This window comes from Rhinopithecus roxellana, chromosome 4 (genome assembly GCF_007565055.1).
Source record: "Rhinopithecus roxellana isolate Shanxi Qingling chromosome 4, ASM756505v1, whole genome shotgun sequence".
NCBI lineage: Eukaryota > Metazoa > Chordata > Mammalia > Primates > Cercopithecidae > Rhinopithecus > Rhinopithecus roxellana.
This window is the reverse complement of record NC_044552.1, coordinates 150,992,964-151,020,836: the sequence shown is the minus strand read 5'-3', so window position 1 is coordinate 151,020,836 and position 27,873 is coordinate 150,992,964. Positions and strand designations below refer to the sequence as shown.

Below are 27,873 nucleotides of genomic sequence, written 5' to 3'. Positions count from 1 at the left end.
TCTTTTGTGGCTGCCACTGACCTGCAGTGGGATATTGGTGAGATGCTGATTCTCTATTCACTGTGTCTTTACTCATAAAGCATATGTCATATGGTATTTTCAGGTTTTTTAAATTATCTTAAGAAACCTGTAGAGCCTTTCAGAGAACTTTACAATCATTTGAATTAATTTGTAATTTCCAAGAAGAATCAAGAAATATTCCACAGATCAATAATTCTGAAACAAAGAAAAATTTACATATGAAATTGAAATTACCAAGTGACCTAGTTACATCAACCCATCTTCCTTCCTCCACCTTATTTGTCTTCTTTCTGTGATCTGAAGTGTGTGCTGAGGAATAAAACTTGTGGTGAGGAGGGCAGCCCAGCACACCACCCAGTGTATGGGTGAAGGAGGCAGCAGTGCGGCCGGAGAGGAGAGCTGGGCTGGGAGCACAGGAAGGTCCCCAGGACTCTGTGGTCATCAGTAAGAGAGGGCCCGCATGTATACGCTGGTGAACAGAAATCTCAACCTTTTCAAAGTCTGACATTTAAGAGAAAAAACTGTGGCTGCTGGTTTGTGGAACAGACAGCTTCTTCTTTATTGGTAAGTTTTTTACTTTTGTCTTGAAATTTAGAAAATACTGTATTTCTTTTGTCTCAATAATTGTTTTATGCTTTGGAGGTAATAGAGTATTACAAAAGTTTATGTTATCAAGTCATGCATTGTGAATATTTATTAATTTAGGCTACTTTAGTCATGCCAAAAAGAAAGAAGAGATGCTAACCTTTGTTGAGTCTATTATGTGACATGCTCTATTCCAGAGACTTCGGTATGTGTTATTTTATGTAATTCTGAAGACAATCCTGGCAGGTAGGTGTTGGGCTATTTTAAAGAGTTAGGGAGGTAAAGTCACACAGCCAGAAGATGGCTATGGAGGGTTGGGAGGCAGATTTTTCTGATCCTAGTCTGTGTTCTTTCTAGCTCACAAAGACATTCCATACCATCTGCAAGTCACTTTTGACTAGCACTAGAGAAAGAAGTATAGAGACATTGGAAATGATCTAATAGACCACAATCACCTTTGAAAGAGCAGTCATCTCTATGAACCATAACTATAAGGAAGAAATGCAGATCCCACAAACCAGAATGGAACATGCCTCCCAAACTTAGGTTTTGAGCTCACCGTGGGGGCTGTGGCTGCTGCAGAACAGGGGGTGCTGGTGGATCTAACATGAACGAGGCTTGGTGGAGGGGCTGGCTGTGTGCGGGGAGGTTGGGATGAACAAGGGCAGCAGGCAGCGTCACAGGTGAGGAGGACAGGCCAGGAAGGAGGAAAGAGCCACAGCGTGTTGACGAAGGTGGGGTAGGGGTGAGGTGGGGGGGGACACAGACAAGCCCAGAGCCAGCTCCATGGAATGCACAGATGTGTCTGGAACGTGTGTCCCTGGATACATGGATGGGTCTGCTTCAAGAGAATTCTTGATGCTGCAATGCATCAGAAGGAGTTCTAGTGATACCATTGTCTCCCAAGTGAAAGTGATAAACGAATGACAATCAGTTTCACTGTGTTGTGGGTGAATGTATTTATGTCATTTAACAATATTGCGATTCCATTTGTGTGACCATCTCAGAGGCACTTGCTTTAATTTTGCATTATGTCTTCCCTAATTAAACATCTGAAACCTCTAAGGCCTGACTTACCTGGAGCTCTCCTATCTCATAAGATCAACCTCTAAGGCAGCCTGAGAAAGAGGAAATGAACCCAAAGAGACTCTGCCCCAAAATAGATACCACAAAGCCTGTACCCAAACCTGGTGTGCTTTTCTCCCAGGGGAGACCCTCAGGTGCACATTCACATACACTGGCTCCTATTTTAGGCGCAGTTCTGATAAGGGGGGCTGTTTGCTTTCCCAGCCCGGAGCTTATTGGAAGCAGCACATTCAGGGGGAATGTCACCTGCTGGAGTCAGGCATGCTGGAAGTGATGAGGAATGGCAGATGGCCAGGTGCAGTCAAGAGGTGGGCTGGAAGAACCCCAAAACACAGAGAGGGCAACTCAGTAGACCTCACATGAACCCATTTAATGTGGAAGCCGATACTGTAGTTCCAAGTATTGGAAGGATCTCAGCGTGGAACTTGGTGTGCTGCCGCAGATGAGAAAGCACACGTCCCCAGCAGCTCCACGAATGGGGCCCAGGCAGGGTTGGACAATGCCCAGCTCCCCTGGAGACAGCCAGAATCTCATCATATGTCTTAGCAATATTTTCACCCATCAGGTCCCAAGTTTTAAATGTTTAAAATGATCAGTTGAAAGTTAATTCGGAATAGGCTTCCCCAAGACCAAAATGTTGGTTGGACATTGCTGTGTTACTGAGTAAAATACAGTAAACAGCCAGTGCATCCTTCAGCGTTCAGTTGACTGTCAGAGAGGAGGGAGCATCTAGGTAAGACATGCATTCCTCTTTACTTTTAAAAGTGCTCCTATTTTGGGGGGTAGAATGAGAAGATTGATAGATGAAGAAAGGGAAAATGGAACAAAGAAAGGAGAAAGGGCAGGGCAAGGAAGAGGTTCCAGGATAAAATAGACAGGAGATCTTATGAGCAGAGGTTGTCAGGGTGGGGTGGGGTGGACTGGCCAGCCATGACCTGGGTAGGGGCCAGATCACACAACCGTGACAGACGCGGCTCTGGGCTCTGACAACCGCATTGCAGCAGACAGGATCAAGATGCAAAGCAGGGGCCAGGCGTGGTGGCTCAAGCCTGTAATCCCAGGCGTTTGGGAGGCCGAGGCAGGCGGATCACGAGGTCAGGAGATTGAGACCATCCTTGCTAACATGGTGAAACCCCGTCTCTACTAAAAATACAAAAAACTAGCTGGGCATGGTGGCAGGCGCCTGTAGTCCCAGCTACTCGGGAGGCTGAGGCAGGAGAATGGCGTGAACCCGGGAGGCAGAGCTTGCAGTGAGCTGAGATTGTGCCACTGCACTCCAGCCTGGGCAACAGAGTGAGACTCCATCTACAAAAAAAAAAGATGCAAAGCAGGGCCTTCGGCAGCCCGCGCCAGAGACCAAGAGCTGGGTGTGGGAGGTCTCTCTGGCAGCTTCTGTCTCTTCCTCCTCACCTTCCCTTGATTAGGCTCACGTTATGAAGACATCATCCTCCCTGTGCCGTCCCCACCTCCTGCCACACCAGCTGCCTGAGATCCTAGGGGCTGGTGGAGATGGAGGTTTGACGGGTTATAAATCACGTGACTTAGCTGAGAAGGTCTAGCTCCCTCTTGGTCCTGAGGGAGGTGGTCTTCTGAGCAGTGCTAGACCTCAAGAGGAGTTCAGAATCACAGGACTGCAGGACCCAGCCCTGGTCTACCCAATCAGAACCTGCATTTGAACCCCAAGGAGAAGCAATTCATTAGCACAGTGCACTTGGAAATCCTTCCTCTAGGCATAGAAAACCCCAGTCCAGAGGCATCACTTCATATTTCAGAGGGGTTACTGCCATTGAGTGGCCTAAATTTCAAACCCTGGCATGGAGATGAGCAGGGCCCTCTTCTCTGTGCAGAGCTCCCTGGCCGAGGCTTGCTGTGACAGCGGCTGTAACCAGCCTGTGGCTCTGATGTCACTGCGCACACGTCACCTTTTTTCATTTCTGTAGCAGTTTATAAGTCAGTGGGGCTGTTCCCGGCAGACAGTAATGGAAATTAGCACTCTGAATCTGGGTCACTGAGCAGCGCTGTGAATCCCAGGGGAGGCCCCGGCCCTTAGATTTGTGTCCAGTGAGGACTGGAGGCGAGAATGTCTTCACAGATCCAAGGGAGGAGGCTTTAGATACATAAATGTGTGTGATTATCCAATGGCAAGATCATTCGATAGGAGGTCCCCAACTTAAAAAGAATGTGGCTTTCAGATTTCTTTCTGGTACACAAACAGATGTTTTAGTAAATCGAAAAATCAGCCTTGTGAGTGTAATTAAATGACTATGTAATAAAATCAGTCATTTTCCTTTGATCTTTTTGTCAGAATGAGTCTTTTCAGGTTCTGTAAAGAATCTGTCTCCTCCCACATACGTCGCCAAGACAGCGGCGGGCTAACGGGGGCTGTGCTGCCCACTCCTCAGACGCTGGGTGGGGGTCTCACTGGTCCACCCAGGAGTTGGCTGGCGGGTCAGAGAGTGCGCCAGCCAGTCCCCAGTGCCCAGCACGCTCTAGATGTTGCAGAATGGCAAAGGAGGCTTTCTGCGGTCCTCATTCTGTGAGTGGACCTGTCCTTTCTGGCAGTCGAACAAAACTTTGTGGAATACGATTGCGAGATTTTTAAGTAAGTCAGAGGAAACCTGATTCTGCTGGAAGTCGGTTTTAGAGCTGCTGAGAGCTATTTCACTAATCATAAAGTCTTGTTATTTCAACAATAAGTCTTTTTCCACACTCCTGGTGTTTAAGCAGGGTGCCTTGTCCAAAAACCTAGTGTCTTTCCCCCATTTTCTATATCTCACTTGAGGCAAAATAGTATTGTACACTGTTCTGGAAACTAACACAGAAAGAAATTGTGACTACGGCAGCACTCAGACGATAGTGTATCTGGAAACATCTAGAAGGTGTTATTTTTCCAGCGGTGAAAATTAGTGATATCCATAATAGTCACTGTAATTAGTCCTTTTGCATTCCTTAGAAATTCGGTTTCATTATACAACCAACTTATTTTGTTATTAAATGAAAGCACAAAGAGAAATTTGTAATTATTACCTTTCTTATATTTCTACCTCTTTATACAAACACCATTATGATTTTCATGTCTCTTCTCATACTTGTGTCAGTTTCTCACTTTTATTGCTAAAATTTTGCAAAACTGAGGCTGTATCTAGAATGTCATGGTCAGGGTTGGAAGTTTAGATTTGAGACCTCAAAGAAAATTTTTCAAGGAGGGTGCTCCGAAGAGCTCCCCATTGTCCTCCTAGTTCAAAGATCCTCAGGCATTATAAAGCGAATGAGTACTGGTTAGGTGGAATTCATTTCTGAAGCCGTAGCTGCCACCAGGAGGGAGCACACCAGCAGGCGTGGATGGGCGTTGTTGTTGTGTCTCCTTTCTTGAAAAGCTCCAGGGTCCCACTGCCAGAAGAGATCATGAGAGACAAAGCTGAACTCCTCGCTCTGTCTCTGGAGAACATTCCCGAGGTTGTCCTGGAGCAGGACGGAGCGCTTTCTTATGCCGCCGTCTCCTCCCTGAACTCTCCAGAGTCTCTGGAGTCTTTCATAGGGGCCTGCCTGTCCTCGCTCCCTCTTGGGAATTCTGTCTCTCCAGCACCCCGGACGCTTTCTGTTTTAGATCAAATTGACCTTTCTGGCTTGACACCCTTTCCTTTGGCACAAGAGGCAGCTGGGCCTTTCTCTGAGGCCTCGTCTCAGCCCACAGCGCAGCAGATCCATGCGGGGAAGTGTGTCCTCCCTCCTCCCAGCCCAAGCCACCTCCTCCCACCTGCATGGCTTTTGGCCAGAGTTTTTCTTTTGCTTCAACTGAGAGTAGAGCTGCTATTTCTCCCTGCAGGCACCCTGCACACACCAACGGCAGCCGCTCCTGCGGTCTCCCGCTCCACGCCGCCCCTCATTTCCACTGACTCTCTTGCTTTCTCAGGTGTCCGGGCTTCACGCCTATGCCACCCGTTAGCAGAGAGGCACCCAGGGGTATCCTAGCCATTGCAGAAGAGAAGGGCGACCGCCTCCCAATCCTGGACGCCTGCACTTCTATTAGCCCCAGAGCAGTTGGCCTTCCTGCTGTGGCAGCACTGTCCTGATTTTAGCACAGACGTTTCTACTCTCCGGGAAGTCTCTGGAAAACTGGGAGGGTTGGCCCCCTAATCCTGGGAGTCCAACAGGAAGAGCTAGGAGGATAATGCTGCAGGAGATGCTGACCCGTCCCATGGGTGAGGGTTCCCTACCCTCCCGTGGTGGGTGGAGGATGACTTCTGTTGTCCTCCTGTGGCCAGAGGGCTGTCCATCATCCGTCACCGATTCCTGTCCACCTCTGCGCTGTTCTCGAGGGCTGAGCACAAAACCTTCTTAGAAAACCAGAGCTCTGGGTGCTCAGATGGAAAGTGTCCGAGAATACTGCTGCATCTCCGACCACCACAGCCTCTTTATCCCCTCTCCCACCACAACCTCTTTATCCCTGCCCACCACAGGCCCTGCATCCCTCCCCATCACAGTCCCCGCATCCCTCTTCGCCACAGTCCCTGGATCTCTCCCCACCACAGTCTCTGCATCCCTCCCTAACACAGTCCCTGAATTTCTACCCACCACAGTCCCTGCATCCCTCCCCACCACAGTCGCCACATCCCTCCCCACCACCGTCCCCGCATCCCTCCCCACCAGTCTGTGCATCCCTTCCTACCACCATCCCCACATCCCTCCCCACCACAGTCCCTACATCCCTCCCTACCACAGTCCCTGCATTTCTGCCCACCACAGTCCCCTCATCCCTCCCCACCAGTCTCTGCATCCCTCCCCACCACCGTCCCCACATTCCTCCCCACCACAGTCCCTGCATCCCTGCCCACCACTGCCTCTGCATCTCTGCCTACCACAGCTGCATCTTTCATCAGAAGAGTGTTGGAGAGATCTGGGTTGAGGGAAATGGAAGGCGTTACCTGCTTGTTTTCACAGTTAACGAAATAACGTTTCACCTGTGTTTGCTCCTCACCATACCTCTGTTCTCTTTTTTGAGTCTCCCTGTCAGTCCTTAAACATTTTCCACCCCTGTGGTCTCTATTCCTTCAATGTATTCTTCCTTCTTAAACCCTTTAGTTAAGCTTTCACTCGGACATTCTTAAAGAGATTTTGTCTCAAAGAGCACTGAGAACAGTAGTGATGAAACACACAGGTCAGTTTTCAGTCCTCAAATTCTTCACTCTGTAGGGTTTTTTTTTTTTTCTTTAAAGACACTGTACTGATATTTTAGGACCTATCCTCTGGCCGCTTCTGAAGTGTCTCTTTTCCGACTTCAATCTGTCCTTCTGCTTTGTAAACATGAGCCCAACTTCCCAGCGGTTGCATCTGCATCTCTGAGTTTCATTACAACCTCTCCATGCGAGACTGTCCCTGCATCTCTTGCTAAGCCCCTCTTTATGACACAGTAGTGGTAACTTCCACCCCCATCTCCACCACCACCACAATCATCATCGTCACAAAGCTGTCACTGTGCACCTAATGCCGTGTGAAGCTTAAACTTTGTCCTTGATCTTCGCATAAATCATTTACAAATCTAAAATCCTTATGCATTGATTAGGAGACAGACATCTAGAGGTTAACCTGAAAAGTGACTTTCGATTCTTGACATGAATCTAAAGTCATGTCAAGAATCTCCAAGAATTTTCAGTTATACGAGACATCAATCTCTTCACATTCCAGGTACTTCAAATGACATCCGTTTTCTTCCCTCTTAGACCAGTTTCTGTAACTGTTCTTCTGTGTAGAAATAAATTAGTAAACAAAAAGTAAGTTTTCAGTTTGATTTCCACATATCTGTCCCGATGTAAAATTTGGCATCATTTGGATTCCCCTTCTGCTTGTTCCTTACTGATATTTTCCAAAACATCTACCCAAATCATTTTCTCTTCACATGTATCCCAGAAAGGTATGAACTTTCGGATCAGATGACATGGCTTTGAGATTGGCTGCTCAACTTATTGGCGTATGAACTTGAAGAAGCTGTGTTTCTCCTCCGAGTTTCAGTTTTCTCATCTGTCACTTAGGGAGGACTATGACAAGCTCAGGGCCCCTGGGCCTGTAGGGAGGATTAATGAAACCGAACAGGTGAAATGGCGAGGGTCAGCCCCACGTGTTGGACGCCCGTGGTCCCGGCTCCCTTCCCTGCTCTGTGATGTTGGGCAGGGCTGCCGCCAGGAGGAGGGTGAACCTGCCCTGTGCCCTGCTCTTCTCCCTACTGTAAACTTGCTCCCCGTCCCTCTACGGCCCACGGACATCTGTGTCTTTGCATTGTCGCCAGCATTCTGGTCCTGCAGTCACCCTCCCTGGCTCCCCACTGAGGGCTGGTGCCCCCACCTGTCCTCACTGCTCTCCACCTTGGTGCCTTTCTGCCTCCCCACCCAGGCTCATGCTGTTTGTCCCCAAATTGCCTTCCTCCCCCTGCCTACCTGGTCAGATCCGAGTCACCTTCCTGGTTGAGTACCAGCCCTTCACAAAGAGCCTGAAGTCCAGGAGGCTGGAGCTGAAGGGGCTCCTGTGTGCTCCCTCCTGTGAACTGGACTCTCCCAGTGGCATTTCTTCACGGATCCATCACACACAGACTCTCTGTGCATCACATGTTGCTTGTATTGTCATGTATTTAGGCCTCAACTTTCCAACAACATGAACTCCTGAAAGGTGGGAAGTAAATGGCACACTTTTAACTATTTCTGTACCTTGTGTGCTACATGCAGTAATTATGTGAAAAAATGATTTGTATCTGAAAAATAATTTATAACAGGTGTTCTCCTGGCTATTTGGGAGAGTAATTTTCAGGTCAGCTACTTTGTGGGGTAGAATAACACAGAGTGTCTCCCCAGGCCCGAATGTATTAGCATATGCAGTGAGCATTGAAGGATACACCTTTTGACATCTTTGTAAACTCCAAAATTCAAGGTGTCAGCACAGCTTGTACTTCCTCCTATAAAATGTGTTTTTGTCCCTACTAGATAATTTGCTGACATAATTTGTTAAGTAGCCTTTTTTTACTTTATTGTTGAGAAAAAGATATAAATCCAAACCACATAACACAGATCCAAGCACTGCTGGGCTCGGTGATCTGCAATGTGTGTGAGCCTGTGGCTGCCTGCCCGCTGTCACTGTTGTAGATTTCTTCTTCCTGTCCCTCCACTCCCAGCACCTGTGCTCACTCTAGTCTTTCCTGGGGAGGGTTTTTAAAAACAAACAAATGAGGCTTTTATTTTAATTTGTTTTTTTTTATTTTAAAAACATGTTCATTACTTCAGAAGTTTTGTGCACACAATGAGAGTAGAAAGCTGCCCCGCTTATCCATTGTTGCTTAGCCACCACCTTGAGTCACGGTGGTTTTAACAGTGATTTATTTACAATGTCTTGTGGCTCTGGGGGTCAACTGGGCTCGGCTGAGTGCTTCTCAGTTGGGGCCCCCACTGTAGGTACCATCAGAGAATGGGTGGGAGCCATGTCATCTGAAGGCTCGACTGGGCTGGGGGGCTCCCCCATGTGGCTGGCACGTGGGACACTGCTGTTGCCTGGTATCTCAGCAAGAATTCCCAACCAGCTCACCACATTGACTTCCTCAAAGTCTGTATAGAGTGTTACTTTAGGGGTTAACAAAGCATTTACTGTCTTTTCAACTTTGCTGATAATTTCAAAAGATGACTGACACCCAGATGACCAATGTCCACAACGTGGTGTGCCATGGCCTCCAGTGTGTGTGCTGTGGCCTCCAGTGTGTGCAGGGCCTGTTTGTGAATTAAAGGCAATCACAAGGAGAAATGATCATGGTGACCCATTCTGAACCATACACAGTGTCCTCTGTAGGGTTGTAGCCAGAGGCAGATGGCTTTCCTAGAAATGCCTCAATGTGAGTTTTAAAGCAACTCCTTATGACTATTATCTGAATTTACCAAACTGTCCCTGGCTTTTGTTCGGAATGAACTTTTGACGTTGCTGTGGAATTTTCTGTCTGGAAAATTATCGTTATGAAACATGTGACTGTAAACCACGTTCCTCGCCTTTCATGTGCCTCACAGTGTCTATGCAAATGAACAGTGTGATTTTAAACTTGAGGAAGTTTCAATAAGAGTGAGATCTAAGAGGATCTTTAATATGGGGACATTTTTAGAGAGATAAAAACCAAATGGGTCTCAGCTTTCTCAGGGTGACATATAATTTGGATTTGACTTGGAACTACAGAAGGAATATGGGGTAAAGGACATGAGAAGCATTGCAGACGTCAGTGACACGTGGTGCATCTGCCTCAGCTCTCAAAGAAAAGGCAACTGGTCCAGGCTGGGAGCCAGTCAGCAGCAGGGTCCCAATCTCCATCCACTGCCTTCCTTTCTGGGGCAGGGAGGGTGTCGCAGGGAGGAGGCCGCTCTTAGAGACCTCCAGATCCCTGCCTCTGTGCAGTCTAACTGAAGGGGCCCCCATAGTGGCAGTGAATCTCTCTGCTCTGCAAGGAAGGGGGTGTCATTGGGCCTCCTGGGTCCCTCACCCTCTGTGTGGCCACACAACGCAGTTTTGTTCAACACGTTACATTTCTGCTTAACTAATGTTCATTTTTGGTCTCCTGCAAAGTCCAATCTGTTTTTCATTTTCTTTCTTTTCTTTCCAGGCAGGCATTGCCAGGGCTAATCATCTATAAAAGGGCTTACTTTCTTACCTTCACACTAAGCAAGACCATCCAAGGGCAGTGTTAGAGGGCACCTGAGAACGCAGTGGGGGTGTGTTCCCTGGCAGCCTGTTTCTTTCTCCTATGGGCAGCCCTTCTACAGGAAGCAGAAGCCTCAGGGGAGATGCTGGAAGTGAGGAGAAGGGGATGGAGCTGAGGTAGCAGGGGAGGGGTTGGAAGATCAGAGGGGAGGGTCTTGCTTTGTTCCCCATCCAATAATCAGCAGGTTTCGGGTTGGGGTGAACTACTGGGGCACAGCGCTCCTGGGCTCCTCTCAGATGGAGGAGGGACAGGTCACCCAGGGTGAAGGAAGTTGTGAGCTCTGTTAGAGGAAAACAGCCAGGACTTAGTCAGGAGAGGCTTTGTTTGGAAGGATTGTTGTAAGTCAGGGAAAGGGATGATGGAAGCAAGAGGACCCCATGACTATGGGTCTGCAGGTGCTTCAAATAGAAAAGGCCCTTCTTTTATCCAGTAAGGAGGAGCCACCGGGGCCAGCAGGGTCTTTGGAGGAGACCCTGTACAAGCCCAGGAAAATGGCCAGTGAGTGGGGATGAGCAGAACACAGGTCCTGCTGTGTCCAGCTGGCTCTCCGGAGAGATGACAAGGGGTGCACTCCAGCTTCTCAGGCTCGCTCAGGCTTGGGGACGTGGAGCTCAGGGCTCTGCAGGAAGGAGAGACCTGGATAAGGTGTGGTCAAGACAGAGCAGATCTGGGCAGCAGGCAGTGGGGCCTCATGGGCAGCCTGGGGTGGGGAGGCACAGTGCACTGGGAGGTGGAGAAAGTGTGAGTCCATCAGCCTGGCTGCGAATTGATCATGAACCTCTAGTCTGTAAAACTTTTGTTATTTCCTGAGATGTGGTTCACAACAACCCAGGTGTAAATAACCTTATGATTCATGGGTTCTTTTCTATTGTTTTAATCACTTGCATCTAAAAATAAATTTCTGAGTGACTGTCGTCAGCTGTTTTTCTTGATATGTCTAATGACGGGGCAGTGACCCCCATTGTCCCCCAGAGATTATGTCTCTGTGCCACATGAAGATTAGGTGTCCCACTTTTGATTGAGGGGCTCATCTGCTGGTCTCAAAGTATCTGGTAATAATAGCTGATATGCATGGAGAACCACCTCTCCTCCAGGCGCTGTTCCTGGGCTTCCGTGGATGGGCCTGGCTATTTCTTGGAACCTTCTGAGGTTAGAGCTGTCATGGTCTTTCTTCTAAAAGAGGAAACCGAGGCTTGCCGGGGCTCAGTGGCCCTTCTGTGGCTGCACAGCTTTCGAGGTGGAGCCAGGACTGACTGACTCCAAACAAAAGTGCTCCCGACCCAGCTCTTTAACTCACACGGCCTCTTCCAAACATTCCCGAATCTTCCCAGTCGGCTTGCAGACACTCCTTGCTTCCAGGAGATAATCAGGTAAAGGAGTATGAAAGTTTGGGTACAAACTCATTGCTGCAAATTGAAAACCACACAAAGGCTGTCTTCCTCTGGGGAGCTACAACGCCTCCCTCTTTCTTACCACTTTACCATGGGTTGGACTTTGATTTCAGGGATCCTACGATTACTCAATACCCTACAGGATATACATGGTTAACCATTCGCATTTGGGCAAATAGGCGTTACTTTTCAATAGGAAGTGGCAATCCAGAACTTGCTTTTGGGCAATTCTAGTAGCTCACAGCTTTTTTCTTAATGAACGCTAGAAGCTGCATCTTATTGACAGATGGTCATCACATTGGGGACCTGGAGTCATCAGATTGTGGGGCTCGGAGTGAGGCTGAAGGGAGTGGATCAGAGTACTGCGTGAGGTGAGCATGCCAAGGCCCCTGAAACTTTTCTTTCAAAAATGTAACTTCTTTGATCCCCTAGTCTGATAGGAATGGGACTGTTTTACCCATTAATCTTCCAGAATGCTGGCATATTGGCCGTGTTTATGCTTAATGATGCAGACCTCCTTTCCTGGAAGCATTGACTTTGCGGTTTTAGGAAGCCCACTTTTCCTCTAAGTGGATAGTAAGGGATTTCATACTCGCTCCCTGCACAGGAGCTTGGGTGATGATCTGGGTACTTGCTCCTCATACAGGAGATATCCTCAGGGCATCAGTCTGGAGAGGAATGTGATTCTTTACTTGATCTAATACGCTAAAAGATTTTGGAAAACAAAATATTAAGCTAAGAAATATTTTGGAGGCAGTAAGTCATTTATGCAATGAAGGCTGATGAGTGGGCAGCCAAGGCAGCCTAAGATCGAGCAGGAAGGAGTTTGTGAGGGTGGTTAAGAGAAACTGAAAAGGTGGAAATTTCAACAAGTCTCAGTTGCAAAGCTCTCATGAGGGCTGCCAATGCCACTGTGATTATGAAGCCAGTATCTTATGACCAGAAAATAATACACAGTGACATTAAAAGGAGCCAGGCTAGGTGCAGTGGCTCACACCTGTAATCCCAGCACTTTGGGAGGCCGAGCTGAGTGGATCACCTGAGGTCAGCAGTTTGAGAACAGCCTGGCCAACATGGTGAAACCCCGTCTCTACTAAAAATACAAAAATTAGCCAGACATTGTGGCGTGTGCCTGTAATCCCAGCTACTCGGGAGGCTGAGGCAGGAGAATCACTGGAACTTGGGAGGCGGAGGTTGCAGTGAGCCGAGATCACACCACTGCACTCCAGCTGGAGATCAGCTCCAAAGTCCACTTAGCAGCAAGGCATAGATATAATAGAGATCAGCGTTACAAAGAAAAACAAAAATGCAAGGCCATAACTAAAGCTATTCTTTAAATGCTTAAAGATGTAATTTCTACAAATGAAACAGAAAACATAAAAGCAAACTTCCAAATAAATAAAAGGAACTGAAAAAAAAAAAAACCCACAGAAGCTTAATAAACAAATTACCGGGGGAAAACAAAAAAAAAAATCAAACCTCCTGGTCTCCTGCTTAGCCACCCTCATTCAAAAGCAGAAGGAAGCCAGTCTAGAGTTTCAGCTCCACTGGTGCTTATCTAAAAAAGTATAAAATGTGGTGTGCCCGTGATTCAGATAAACTTAGAGAACATACATGTATTGAACACCTACCATTATAGTTTGTGAAACTCTGATATCAATAAGATGTTTTAAAATAAATACATTATTTAAGATCTTGTGGGAATTCTGTGGCATTTCACTAAGACCTGCTGGTGGCAAAGTGAATTAGAAAGGCGGGTAAGAGACAATAATGAAAGTCTCACCAGTGCTCACAGTCCTAGAGAAGCTACAGGCTCACTATCTGTAAAATGGGTATGATGTCTACCTTAAAGGGTTTTGTGAGGTTAAAAGCGATAAACAGCTGTAAACCAGTGATTTTAATGCCCAGCAGGTAACTAGAACTTAATTTACAGCATATGCACACACACACACAAACACACACATACACATATGCGTGCATATATACATACACTCACATCCATATGTTCACACACAGAGTTATACACATACTGCACACACATGCATGTATACACACATGTATGTATACATGCAGGCACCAATATACGCCCATGCACACACATGCAAACACACACATACACCTGTATACACACATGCACACATCTATATACACACATGCATATATGCATACATGATGTAAACACATGTATATATGCAGGCATATGCACACTGCACAAATGCACACATGCATATACACATACACACACACATACACACACACATATGCACACATACACACATACTCTTATTTAGTTCTTGCTCCTTGTTTTGCAGGGCCAATACTCTTTATGAAAGTAAGCACAAATTTAAAACTGCCAGACAACTTAATTTTAGCACATTGTTAAGCTAGTTAGTAAATGTTTTTAAATTATAAGTTAACACAGTTTTTATTACCAGTAATATTTTGATAACTATTACTAACGTTTTCCCCATACTGAATTTTCTTGGGCACAGTCTGTCGTTGGCCAAAGGGATGAACAATGGCAGTCGGTCTGTTGCTTGGTTCCCCCAACCTCTGCTCCTGTTGGGGAGCACCCCCCCTACAGCTCTCACTGGCCCTCTCTCTTTGCTACCACCACAGAGCCAGCCCCAGTACTGGTCTCCCTGAGAGTGTGGCTGCGGCTACCCACCTCTTCTGGGGCCATTTGCCTGTGATTAGAGCTCTCCCAATGCCCTCAAAGTCCAAAAACATAAAAGGTAGAGGCACTGTGGAAGGCCAGGGGGAGATGAGTGTGGCTGTGTTTGGAGAACTGAACACAGCCTTAAATCCTATGGTGGGGGCGGCCCCTCCCTCTTTCCACTGGTTCTGCTTTTTAGCAGAACGTATAATTAGGTATTCTTTTCATTTCTAAATGAACTAATAAATTAATGATTGCTTTCTGAGATACTCTCTTGCATATTATACATAATAAAAATTGTACTAGGAAGCCACATTACTTTATTGCAATAAAAATTGAAGTAACCTTTTTAAATGCTATGTTAGAAATATTATTCTGGAATTAAGTTTTTCCTAAAGTAACACTTTTAAAAATGTGTGATAACAAGATCTTTGAAGTGTTAAAATTGAAATTCAGAGGCTAAGTTATTACTTACCATGTGCATATATTTAATCTTCATGAGATGTTAGTACATTTGCATTTCATGTAAATGAGCAGGGTGGTGGCTTGTTGTCCCAGCTACTCTAGAGGCTGAGGTGGTAGGATAGCTAGAGGCCAGGAGTTTGAGGCTGCAGTGTGCTATTATCGTGCCTGTGAATGGTCACTGCACTATAGCCTGGGCAACATAGCAAGACTCCATCTCTAAAAAAACGTGGTTTATTTATATGATTTCAAGCCTAAAATACAAAATACCTATTAAAGTATAGCTTATCATTATTTGCCTCTAAGTAAGGGGAGAAAAAGCCATTAAAATATCTTTTAAGACAAGTTTATTTCTAAGTCTAACATATGTCCACAATGAGAAGAGAATCAATCAGATGTGAGGCCTGCACGATTTTGTTTCATGCAATTGCTAGGGGAATGGAGGCACTTCAACTCAGAGGCTGCTGTGGGGACCAGCACACTGTCTAACGATTCCTCCTGTGTTTGCCTTGGTGGCACCCTTTGCCACATTCCCTGGGTCAGGTGATGCCAGCCCTGGGGGGCCTGTGAGCTGCTGCAGTCAGGTGGTGGGTGCATGTAGCCATCTTCTCGTTTCCCTCTGTTGTTGCCTTGAACAGGGATTGGCCCCTAGGAGCTGCTCAGACCTGTCTTTGGATGAATGAACGAAGAGTCCTCTAGGTCAGTGTTATGCTTTGGCTGTGTCCCCATCCATCTCATCTTGAATTGCAGTTCCCATAATCCCCACGTGTCATGGGAGCGACCAGGTGGAGATAATTGAATCACGGGGTGGTATCCTGTTCTCGTGATAGTGAGTTCTCATGAGATCTGATGGTTTCACAGGGGGCTTCCCCCTTTGCTGGGCTCATTCTTCTCCTTCCTGCCATCATGTGAAGAAGGATGTGTTTGCGTCCCCTTCTGATGTGATTGTCAGTTTCCTGAGGCCTTCCCAGCCATGCTGAACTGTGAGTCAATTAAACCTCTTTCCTTTATAAGTTACTCAGTCTCAAGTATGTCTTTATTAGCAGCGTCAGAACAGACTAATACAGTCAACTTATTGATTATATGGTTTATATAATCATACATATGTGATAATATAGATTATATAGTCAGATTATATGATTTATATCATCATATAAATAAACCACCTTTTTTAAAAGAGATGAGGTCTTGCTGTGTTGCCCAGGCTGGAGTACCCTGGCCATTCACAGACATGATGATCGCACACTGCAGCTTGGAACTCCTGGCCTCAAACATTTCCCAAAGTGTTTCCAAAGAACAGGAACTGAAAAGGTTCTGTGAGTGAGAATGTTTGGGAAATACTGAGTTATTCCAGCAGGGCTCTGAAGGACCATTGATAAACAAGCTCTAATAGGAATAAACCAGGGAAGGATGTAGTTAGCATCTTATTTATGTCTTAATATACCAGCTACAGAGAAATCATTTCCCACCCCTGTCTGTCTCCCTCCCTTCTTTCTACCCAGAGCATCTCTTGGAACTCACTTTTAGATGCTGGATGCTTGAATTCTCCAAGAAACAACAGTTCCTAAATTGAAGTGTGCATTAGAATAACACAGAGATTGTGTTAATGCAAGGATTTGAATCTTTGAAGCAGACATCCATAGGATCTATAGATCTTACCTAATGTCAAACTTTACTAATGATTCAAGAACAAAAACACTAGGCAGAGAGATGCATCCCATGTTGGCTGAGCTGTTCTCGAACTCCTGGCCTCAAGTGATCCACCCACCTCAGCCTCCCAACGTTCTGGGATTACAGGTGCGAGCCACTGTGTCCAGCTATTCTGCACTTTTAGATAGGGGCTCCCAGGCTTCTTTCCCCTAGTAAGTACTATTTGCATGTTTACAAGGAGATCTGGTCCTCGCCCAATCCAATCATGGGCAGAGTTCAATGCTTTGTGACTGTAGGACTGAGATCCTCATATTCACTCTTGGCTGTCAGCAGAGGGCCTTTTTAGCTTCTCGGGGCAACCACATGGCTCAGCTTGTGGTCCCCTCTTCTGTCTGCAACTCTCACCTCTGAATCTTTTCTTCTCCCATCTCCGGGGAGAAGGACTCTTCACCTCTAGGGACTCATGATTGCAGTGGGTCCAACGAGATAATCCAGCATGATCTCTGCCTACCTCCAGGCCCTTAGATCTTTAGCTTCATTGCATGCAAAGTCCCTTTTGCTGTGTAAGGCAACACATGTAGAGGTTCTGGTGCCTGCGTCAGGGCCTGGGCATGGGGCCATGATTCTGCTAACCACAAGCGTGACATGGGGCCATGATTCTGCCGACAAGTGCTGTCCCCTGTGTTAGGAGCCTCCGCACTCTGTATCTATTATTGGGTGGGAAAGCCTTAGTGACCAGGGAGGAGAGTATCCAGAGATGAGCAGAGCTGGCTGGCTTTCCGGCTGGCTGCATGTCTGTGGCCACACAGTACTGATTCACCAATCTCTTGGTGAGCTTACTAGCAAATAAAATTCTTAAGACTTTTGCTGCTGCTGCATTTTCATTTTATATCTGTGTAGTTGCTTATTTATTTTTGTATTTTTATTTTTTATTTCTGATAAGGAGTCTAGCTCTGTCGTTCAGGCTGGAGTGCAGTGGCACGATCTCAGCTCTTTGCAACTCCGTCTCCCGGGTTCAAGTGATTCTCTTGCTTCAGCCTCCTGAGTAGCTGGGATTACAGGCGTGCACCACCACACCTAGCTATTTTTTTATATTTTTGGTAGAGACAGGGTTTCACCATGTTTGCCATGCTGGTCTCAAACTCCTGACCTCAAGTGATCCGCCTGCCTTGGCCTCCCAAAGTGCTGGGATTACAGGTGTGAGCCAACGCACCCAGCCTGCTTATGTAAATCTAAGTGGAGAAGCTTCTATTTTCCCTACTGAATTTTACCACATTAGATTTACCCATTGCTTGATTCTGTCCAGAATATTTGTATGTTGATTCTGTCATCCAATATATTAATTATCTTTTTAGGCTTCTTGACGTTTTTAGACCTAATGAACTTGCCTCTTCTCTTTTTGCTTCTCTCATCAATAGAAGCAATGGGCAGGACACAGCTGAAGGCTGAGATCAGTGCAATGTCAGTAGGGCCTTGTGCCAGCCTGCCAGCAAAGTGGTATCACAGAGCCGATTGTCCAGACACCTAGCATGCCACCTAATTGTACTTGCACCTGGATCATGGTTCCTCTTCTTGATTGCTTCTAAGTTTCAGATTTTATCGTAAGTGTTCAATGTCTGTAACACCTCCCTGATCTGCAGTTTAGTGACTGTGACCACCACGGCTTGGAAATCAGTGTGAGAAGACTGAGTATCACCAAACCCACGCGGACCCCCAAGGGCTCACCACTTCCAAACCAGACGCTCCTGCACTGGCTTAGAATGCCCTCAGCACCCTGCTGGGAACCAACAACACCCAGCATTTTACCTCAGTCGGAGGCATTCGTCTTCTTTCTCTCTGCAAATGGGTTTTGAGCTTCCTTGCTCCAGCTCTGTGCTCCTGGACTTCACAGGCACCATTCACTGGAGTCAGACAACTTCACTGCAACATTCTCTGAATATCTTTGAAATGATTAAAAAAAAAAAAAGAGTAGAGAGGTGCAAAACAGGAATCAAGAAATTCTGCTTTCTCTTGTTTTCAGAAGATGTGATAAAGCTCAGCCAACGAGGCATACCTTCCTGGTGAAGGAGACACTCAGGGGATGTGACATGATGAGTCTCTCATTTGGTGTCATGCTGTAGTGTACGTGCCCTGCAGGGTACCCCAGGGGCCCGAAAGGATTCACAAGTCCTGTGAGAGGCTAACCTTCAGATGGGGGGTGCCAATGAGTTACTGGGACAGCAATAATCGACATTTTACTTGAGGCAGCTGAATATTGGAAAAGAAGCCTCTCAACTGCAAAAACAAATTGAGTCAAATGACATTTCTAAAGTGTGTCATTAGATGACTTTTCCTTAGAGCCCCTGAAACTCCTGCAAAGAACAGTATGTCCTACAGAAGCTCTAGAAGTATTTCTCTGCCCACTTGTTTGGGAAATATCTAAATTCCAAAGACAAGAAAATTACACTTTAAGAATCAGTTGAGCTGAATGTATTTTACATGTGATTTAATGACATCACAGTGAGATCTGGTGAGAATGGTCATCATGGGGACCACGTGTGAGATAGGAAGTGCTGAACCTCAAAGAGACAGCATGAGACGTGCTGCAGTTGGCTGCTTTGCAAGGGTGGGTTCACTGGTTCACCAGGACTTAGCACATTTCCCTGCATCTCTCATCTGCCACTGGTAGATAACAGGGTATCTTGTTGTCAGTTCATTAAAGAAGGAACATAAATATCTACTAAAAAAATTTCTTACTGTCTTCACCATCAAAGTTTCCTTAATAGGAAATCTGCAGCCTGTTTCTCCAAGCTGCTGGTGACTGCTGCCTGAGATTTGAGACGATGGAGCAAGTTGTGAACAGGATTCTTTACATGTTGAGGTGACACCCATGCCGATCTGTCACCCACACAATTTCCTTAAAACAATTCACACAATTTTTCCTGTGAAAACGGTGGGTTGGGGCAGGCACAGGCCGAATCATTTCCAATGACTGTGGCTGGCATACAAGTAAACTTGACAACCGTCTTTTTCATTGAGAATCCTGATTCTTAACCACAGTAACATTAAATTTGTCATTATCTAGAATTGTACATTGTTTATACCTAACAGGTGCATAACACCATCCTAAGAGATACGGAATTTATAAATTTTGGTTCATTGACTTATTCTGAAATGAGAATAAATGAAAGGAAATTAAAGTAGTGCCTTATGAACAGGACAGAGTAGGCCAGCTTCTCATATCTCTGCTGGGAACTTCCTGCCCTGTGGTCTGTGTATCTGGCTCCCTCCGGGCCTCCTTCTCTCAGGGACCCTCCCTCCGGGTCCCCCGGCCTCCGGGACTCCTCCCTCTGGGACCACCCTCCCTCTGACTCCCTCCCTCTGGGACCTCTCCCTCTAGGACTCCCCTTCCCTCTGGACCCCCTCCCTTTGGGACCCCTCCTTCTGGGACCCCTATCCCTCTGGATCCCCTCTCTCTGGGCCCCGTCCCGACTCCTTCTGCTGACAGGGCTCCATCACACAGGCTTCCCCATGCTGGCTTTCTATTCTAGCCTGGCACTGTTTTGTAATTATTTGTTTACCCGGCAACCTTTTGAAGCTCAAGTATGTGTGATTCATCTCTGTGCTTCAATGCCTCTCCTCAGTAGACAGTTCATAAACATTTGTTGAACAGAGTTAAACTTAAATTCAGAAAATACTGTGTGTCACGGTGCCGTTAAACAAATATTTACCTTAAATGGGGGCCCCGTTGAGTATTGAGTGCATGGCGTGCTGGGTCGTCCCTCTCTTTTTGGCCCCTGCTGCCCTTCCCGTCATCATCAACTCAGCCTCCACGTGATGGGGAGGTCACTCCCTCCTGTCCCGTCCCAGCCCCACTCACCTGGGAGCCTGTGCCACTGACCCCGCCTTGGCCTGGCATCTGTCCAACCTCCAGCGGCTGCTTCCCACAGCCCCTGCTCCCTTGTTCTCCAGGTCTCCCCTGCTGTCCCCAAGCCCCTGCCTTCCACCCACACTGCCCACTCCTTCCCACCGTCCTCACCTCAGTCCTTAAGGAGTCCCCAAAAGCTCTTCTTGCCCCAGAACCTCCCATAAGCCCTCAGTGCTCAGCAGCAGATCCTTGCTTTGACTGTTTATGGCACGGTCTGTTCCAACACATTTGCATGGAAGAGTATGCAGGTATTTTTAAATTAACTTTATTGAGGCTAATTTATATGCAATAAATGTCACCGATTGAAGGGTACAATTCAACATGTCTTGACAAGGGCACACAGCCATGTGCCACCCCCACAATCAGGACAGAGGACATTTCTGCCCCCACAAAAGCCCCTTGTGCCGCCCAACCCCAGCCAATCCCTTCTTCCCGTCCCGATGACAATCCCTGATTTCATTCCTGCCACTGTTATTTTATCTTTTCTAGAAATTTTAGGGATTGAATGGTGCAGTGCATGGTCTCTTCTGTCTGGATTTGTTACCAAGCGAAGGTTTTGAGTCACCCCCACTGGAGCATGCATTAGTCCCCCGTTCCTTTTCATGGTTGAGTAGTATATTCTATTGTATGGATACACTTCAACTTGGTCATCTGCTCACCAGTTGACAGACATTTGGGTCTTTTTCAGTTTGGGACGGTTAAGAATAAACCTGCTGGGAATGTTCCAGTGTTAATCCTCCCATGTCTCTTGGGTAGACATGTAGGAGTTGGTTGCAGGTTCCTATGGTGGATGCATGTTCAGCTGTGCAAGAAAGGACCCCACTGTCTCCTTGGAGTGGCTGTGTGATCTTGCAGTCCCACCAACAAAATGTGAGAGCCCCAGATGCACCATGTCCTCTCCCAGCTTCCTGCCCCCTGTTTAATCGCAGTCCTTCCAGTAGGTGTGAAATGGGATCTCTCTCTGTCTCTCTCTCTCTCTCTCTCTCTCTCTCTCTCTCTCTCTCTCTCTCTCTCTCTGTGTGTATGTGTTTCAGATGGAGTCTCTCTCTGTCACCCAGGCTGGACTGCAGTGGTGTGATCTCAGCTCACTGCAACCTCTGCCTCCTGGGTTCAAGTGATTCTCCTGCCTCAGCCTCCTGAGTAGCTGGGATTACAGGTGCATGCCATCACACCTGGCTAATTTTTGTATTTTTAGTAAAGATGGGGTTTCACCATGTTGGCCAGACTGGTCTCGAACTCCTGGACTTAAGTGGTCCATCTACCTCGGCCTCCCAAATTGCTGGGATTACAGTCCTGAGCCACTGCGCCCAGCCTTCATTGTGGTTTTAATTTGCATTTTCCTTATGATTAATGGCATTGAGCGTCTTTTTTGTGTGTGTATTTGCCATCCATGTATTTTCTTTGGTGAATTGCCTGTTCACATTTCCCCCTGTTTCTTATTGACTTGTTTATGTTTTTGATAGGGAGTTGTAAAAATTATTTGTATATTCTGGATATAACTTATTATCAGACATAAGTTTTAAAATACTTTTTTGTATTCAATATATATTTTTTTCATTTTCTTGAGTGTCTTTCAAACAGCAGGAACTTTACATTTTGTACAATCAAGTACAATTTATCAATGTTTTTACAGTTCATTCTGTTTGCAATTTATATAAGAAATTTCTTTTTCCAGGTTCACAAAGATTTTCTCCCGTTTTTCCTTCCAGATGTTTTATGCTTTAGCGCTCACATTTAGATTTATAACTCACTTGAGTTACCTTTTGCAAATGGTGTGAGATAAGCAGTAAGGATCAACTTTTTGTTCATGTCATTCCAGGACCAGTTATTGAAGACTGTTCTTTTCCCATGGAGTTACCTTGGCACCTAAGTTAAAAATCAGTCTGCCATCTATATGTGGGTCTATGTCTGGACTCTGTTCTGTTCCACCGATTTATGTATCTGTCCTTTCAGAAATCCAACACTGTCACACTTAGTGTAGCTTCCTTGTCAGCTTCGAGATTGGGTAGTGTGAGTCCTCCAATTTTTTTATCTTTTTCAAAATATTGTTTTCACTATTTTAATTTCCTTGAATTCCTATATAAATTTTGGAATTGGCCTGTCAATTTCTTAAAAAAAAACCCTACCATAATTTTGATTTAGTTTATGTTGTATCTACAGATCGATTTGGGGAGAAATGATATCTTGAAATTGAATCATTGATAAATTTGAACATGAAATGAGTCATTGAAAATTGAACATGATAAATTTCTCCATTAATTTAGGTCTTATTCAATTTCTCCCAACAATGTTTTGTAGTTTTTAGCATATGAATCTCTCATAAATTTTGTTAGATCGATCCATAACTATTTTACATTTTATGATACAATTATATATATAATTATTGATACTATTACATACATTATATATGATATATGTGTGTATATATATAGTTTTAACATCCAAATGCTAACTCCAATTGGTGTATTTTATTTTGCATATTGTATATTTCACCTCCCATGCCCTCCACCCCTGCCATGCTCTGCAGCTTAGAAAGAACGTGTACCATTTCTCACTGTATTTGGTTTCCTCCTGCCAGGAGCCATAATCTCGTGATGCCCAGTGCCAAGGTCTGAAAATTGTTGTTACATTTTGCAGGTTTTTCTGGTTGTTTAATGCAGCGGGGTGCCTTTGGTCTCTGTTAATCCACTGTGGCTGGAAGCTGAGGTTTAGCAGTGGTGTTCTGATTGCTGTGCTTCTTGGGATTGATATGATTATCGCTTCACGTGCTTTTGCAACACAGGGGTCTATATTATGCTTCTTCTGCATACTCTAAAGCACCCAACTGTATACCTTTTGGGATTACAAAAGTGCAGAGGTGACTCCATGCCTTCCTCCAGCTTTTTAGGTCCAAAGCAGTGACTGAGGGGCAGTGAAGAATTGATCTCTGAGTTGTGACTCCAGGCACCAGGGAAGGAATGGGGTGGAGTAAACAATGAAATGAGAATCAAAATTGTGGAAGAAATAGGTTTGGAAAATAATTTAGGGTGAACTTTGTGTTACATGGGCTTCCTCTCCAAAAGGTCAGTATCCATGTGGACTCGTAAGTGAGGACTGATATGGTACAGTGTGGGGGCGAGGAGGGGAGTTCTACCTTCTCCGCCTGTGCACCTTGGGCTGTGCTTCCCTAGCTTCTCCTGCTTGGCGTGGCCAGGCCCACGTGGTGCGAGAGCAGGGAAAAGAGGAGGAAGATGGGCGATTGGCTGGGAAGCACATCCAACATTAATATCAGAGCATTTCAGGCCATAGATGTTACTGGGGGGTGTCCAGGGGGTGTTAATAAACAGGACGAGGGACAGTGCTGGAAAGCAGGAGTGAGCCTGAGAACGGCGAAGAGTTTTTCTTTCTTTTTAAGTTTGCTTCAAATGGTGGATTTCAAAGCCCTTCGTCCTCAGGCCCTCCACAACCGCTCCAGCTCTTCCTGGTCTCCTGCTAAACTTCTTCAACCTGGACCCATGCACGGCCACTGCTGGCATTGCCGGCACGTGGCATCCTCCATATGGACCCACGCACTGCCACTGTTGTTGTTCCCAGCACATCGTATACTCCATTGTTCCCTAACAATCCAGTTGATTCGGCCAGGCTAGTTGCTCAGCTGTTTCACAGACATAAAGGGGTCATGACTCAGGACTGCTCTTCGGTCTGAGATGAGCTGGTCACCTGAAGGACATGGCCCTTCTCTGTCAATCACTGGCCCCCAGCCTCGCCATTCTCCAAGGACCCTGATTGGAGCCTCCTCCTCCAGGAAGCCTTTCCTAACTGTGCCAGCCTCCACCTTTCCTCCGGCACTTGGATTTCTGATAATTAGGATGCCTCTGCCACAGCAGATTCATGCTTGTGACCTGGAATGTCTACTGGAAAGGTCTGCGGCTGTGGAGAAGCAGGTGCATTCCTCTCCAGCACCTTCCCAGGCTGGAGCAGCTTGTTCAGTGTGTCTTGAGAACGGCACTCATAGTCAAACTTTAAATTCTACTGGAGATTCTCAGATGCCCACTGGGGTGAACATCACTGACATATATTGTGAACGATTGAAAGCCCAGGACTATGAATTATACATTTTCTATGCACATTCACACTTCTATTTGTTGAATGTTTTTAAATTTTGCATAAAGATTTTTGTGTAGATCAAACTTGTGGATTTCTGAGAGCACCTTATTTAAACTGTAGATAAAGGGTTGGCAAATTATAGCCTCTAGCCAACCGAGCCCGGCGAGGCCAGTTCAGTTATGTAATCGTAGATGCTTTCAAGCTCCAAAGGCAGATTTGAGGAGCTGTGACAGAGACCAAATGGCCTGCAAAGCCTAAAATATGTACTCTCTGGCCCTTTACAGAAAGAGGTTGTTGATGCCTATTCTCAATAAATATTTGTATGTAAAATAGTGTGCTGTACACTCTGTTCATATGAGATGGAATGCTGGTCACTTAAGTGTCTGGCTCTCCAGGGATACCTGTGTTAACTGTAGTGCCTTCTGCCTTCTTTCCTTCCTAGAATCAATTCCACTTTCCTGCTACCACTGCCTGTGAGCTGAAGGGCCTGAACCATACCCTCCTTTTTCTACATCCAGCCTGCATTTTTTTGCCCACAATGAGCGGGGTAAGCTCTTTATTTTTGGCAAGGAGTATAATTTGGGTTCTTTGTGGCTACTTGAACATTGCACTGCTGCTAACTCTGTCTTTGTTTCCTTTCCAGGAATCAATGAATTTCAGCGATGTTTTCGACTCCAGTGAAGATTATTTTGTGTCAGTCAATACTTCATATTACTCAGTTGATTCTGAAATGTTACTGTGCTCCTTGAAGGAGGTCAGGCAGTTCGCCAGGCTATTTGTACCGATTGCCTACTCCTTGATCTGTGTCTTTGGCCTCCTGGGGAATATTCTGGTGGTGATCACTTTTGCTTTTTATAAGAAGGCCAGGTCTATGACAGACGTCTATCTGTTGAACATGGCCATTGCAGACATCCTCTTTGTTCTTACTCTCCCATTCTGGGCAGTGAGTCACGCCACCGGTGCGTGGGTTTTCAGCAATGCCACGTGCAAGTTGATGAAAGGCATCTATGCCATCAACTTTAACTGCGGGATGCTGCTCCTGACTTGCATTAGCATGGACCGGTACATCGCCATTGTACAGGCCACGAAGTCGTTCCGGCTCCGATACAGAACGCTGCTGCGCAGCAAAGTCATCTGCCTTATTGTGTGGGGAGTGTCAGTCATCATCTCCAGCTCAACTTTTATCTTCAACCAGAAATACACCATCCAAGGCAGCGATGTCTGTGAACCCAAGTACCAGACCGTCTCGGAGCCCATCAGGTGGAAGCTGCTGATGTTGGGGCTTGAGCTACTCTTCGGTTTCTTTATCCCTTTGATGTTCATGATATTTTGTTACATGTTCATTGTCAAAACCTTGGTGCAAGCTCAGAATTCTAAAAGGCACAAAGCCATCCGTGTAATCATAGCAGTGGTGCTTGTGTTTCTGGCTTGTCAGATTCCTCATAACATGGTCCTGCTTGTGACGGCTGCAAATTTGGGTAATATGAACCGATCCTGCCAGAACGAAAAGCGACTTGGCTATACAAGAACTGTCACAGAAGTCCTGGCTTTCCTGCACTGCTGCCTGAACCCTGTGCTCTATGCTTTTATTGGGCAGAAGTTCAGAAACTACTTTCTGAAGATCATGAAGGACCTGTGGTGTGTGAGAAGGAAGTACAAGTCCTCGGGCTTCTCCTGTGCCGGGAGGTACTCAGAAAACATTTCTCGGCAGACCAGTGAGACCGCAGATAACGACAATGCGTCGTCCTTCACTATGTGATGGGAAGCTGAGTCTCCCTAAGGCATGTGTGAAACATACTCATAGATGTTACGCAAAAAAAAGTCTATGGCCAAATATGCATGGAAAATGTGGGAATTAAGCAAAATTAAGCAAGCGTCTCTCCTGCGAAACTGAACATGCTCATGGGCTGTGTGATCTCTTCAAGGTGGGGTGGTCTCTGATAGCCAGCATTTTCCAGCACGCTTGACGAGGAATGTTCTGTAGCTCTAGGGTATATATCTGCCCCGCGTTTCACAAAACAGCCTTTGGGAAATGCTGAATTCAAGTGAATTGTTGACAAATGTAAACATTTTCAGAAATATTCATGAAGTGGTCACAGATCACAGTGTCTTTTGGTCACAACACAAAATGATGGCATGGTTTGAAAAACTAAAACAGAAAAAAACAAACGGAAGCCCACACATCACTCATTTTAGGCAAATGTTTAAACGTTTTATCTATCAGAATGTTTACTGTTGCTGGTTATAAGCAGCAGGATTGGCCGGCTGGTGTTTTCTCTCATTTCCCTTTGATACGGGCAACAGTCTGACCCTGTAAAACGGAGGCGGAAAGACAAGCTCAAGTGTTCACAACCTGGAAGCACTTCGGGAAGATGGGGACAAGGGCAGAACAAGTGTTGGTGACAATTGTCACCAACTGGATAAAGCCGCTCAGGTTATAGTGGGCCATTAGGAAAGTGTCAGTTTGCTTTTATTTCCCTGGGAGCTGTTCTCTGTCATGAGTGACTCTTTTCTCAATGTCCGTTAGGCTGAGAGTGCTATGAAGACAGGAGCTAGAATAATCTTGCTCACAGCTGTGCTCTGAGTGCCTGGAGGAGTTCCAGCAAACAAAATGGACTCAACAGAGATTTGATTAATGAATTGTAATGAAGTTGGGATTTATTGTACAGTTTAAAATGTTAGATGTTTTTAATTTTTTAAATAAATAGAATACTTTTTTTTTAAAGAAAGCAACTGTACTGAGACAATGTAGAAAGAAGTTTTGTTCCATTTCTTTAATGTGGTTGAAGAGTAATGTGTGGCTGAAGACTTTTGTTATAAGGAGCTGCAGATTAGCCAGGGGATAGCTGGAATTATGCTGGCTTCTGATAATGATTTTAAAGGGGTCTGAAGTTTGTGATGGAATCAGATTTTAACAACTCTCTTCAACGATATAGAAAATTCATGGAACTGCTGGTTTTAAAGGGCTATGTAAATATATGAACATTAGAAAAATATCAACTTGTGTTACAAAAATACAAACACGTGTTAGGAAGGTACTGTCATGTGCTAGGCACGGTGGCTCATGCCTGTAATCCCAGCATTTTGGGAAGCTAAGACAGGCAGATCACTTGAGGTCAGGAGTTCAAGACCAGCCTGGCCAACATGATGAAACCCCCTCTCTACTAAAAATACAAAAAATTTGCCAGGTGTGGTGGTGGGTGCCTATAATCCCAGCTACTTGGGAGGCTGAGGCAGGAGAATTGCTTGAACCCAGGAGGCAGAGGTTGCAGTGAGCTGAGATCATGCCACTGTACTCCAGCCTGGGTGA

At 45.9% G+C, this 27,873-nt stretch overlaps 1 protein-coding gene across 4 annotated transcripts; it reads left to right on the top strand.

Annotated features, from left to right (window-relative positions):
* The first annotated feature begins 322 nt into the window (after positions 1-322).
* On the top strand, positions 323-26,630 carry CCR6 (C-C motif chemokine receptor 6). Of its 4 annotated transcripts, none has more exons than XM_030928594.1 (4): positions 323-585; positions 12,089-12,173; positions 25,006-25,110; positions 25,207-26,630. In XM_030928594.1, exons 3-4 carry the CDS (start codon positions 25,102-25,104, stop codon positions 26,320-26,322), a joined length of 1,125 nt encoding a protein of 374 aa, XP_030784454.1. In that variant the 5' UTR covers positions 323-585; positions 12,089-12,173; positions 25,006-25,101; the 3' UTR covers positions 26,323-26,630. The 4 variants fall into 4 exon arrangements, with proteins under 4 accessions (XP_030784454.1, XP_030784455.1, XP_010354877.2 ...); XM_030928595.1 differs by having other exon boundaries at positions 12,069-12,173; XM_010356575.2 differs by lacking the exon at positions 12,089-12,173.
* The last annotated feature ends 1,243 nt before the right edge of the window (positions 26,631-27,873 follow it).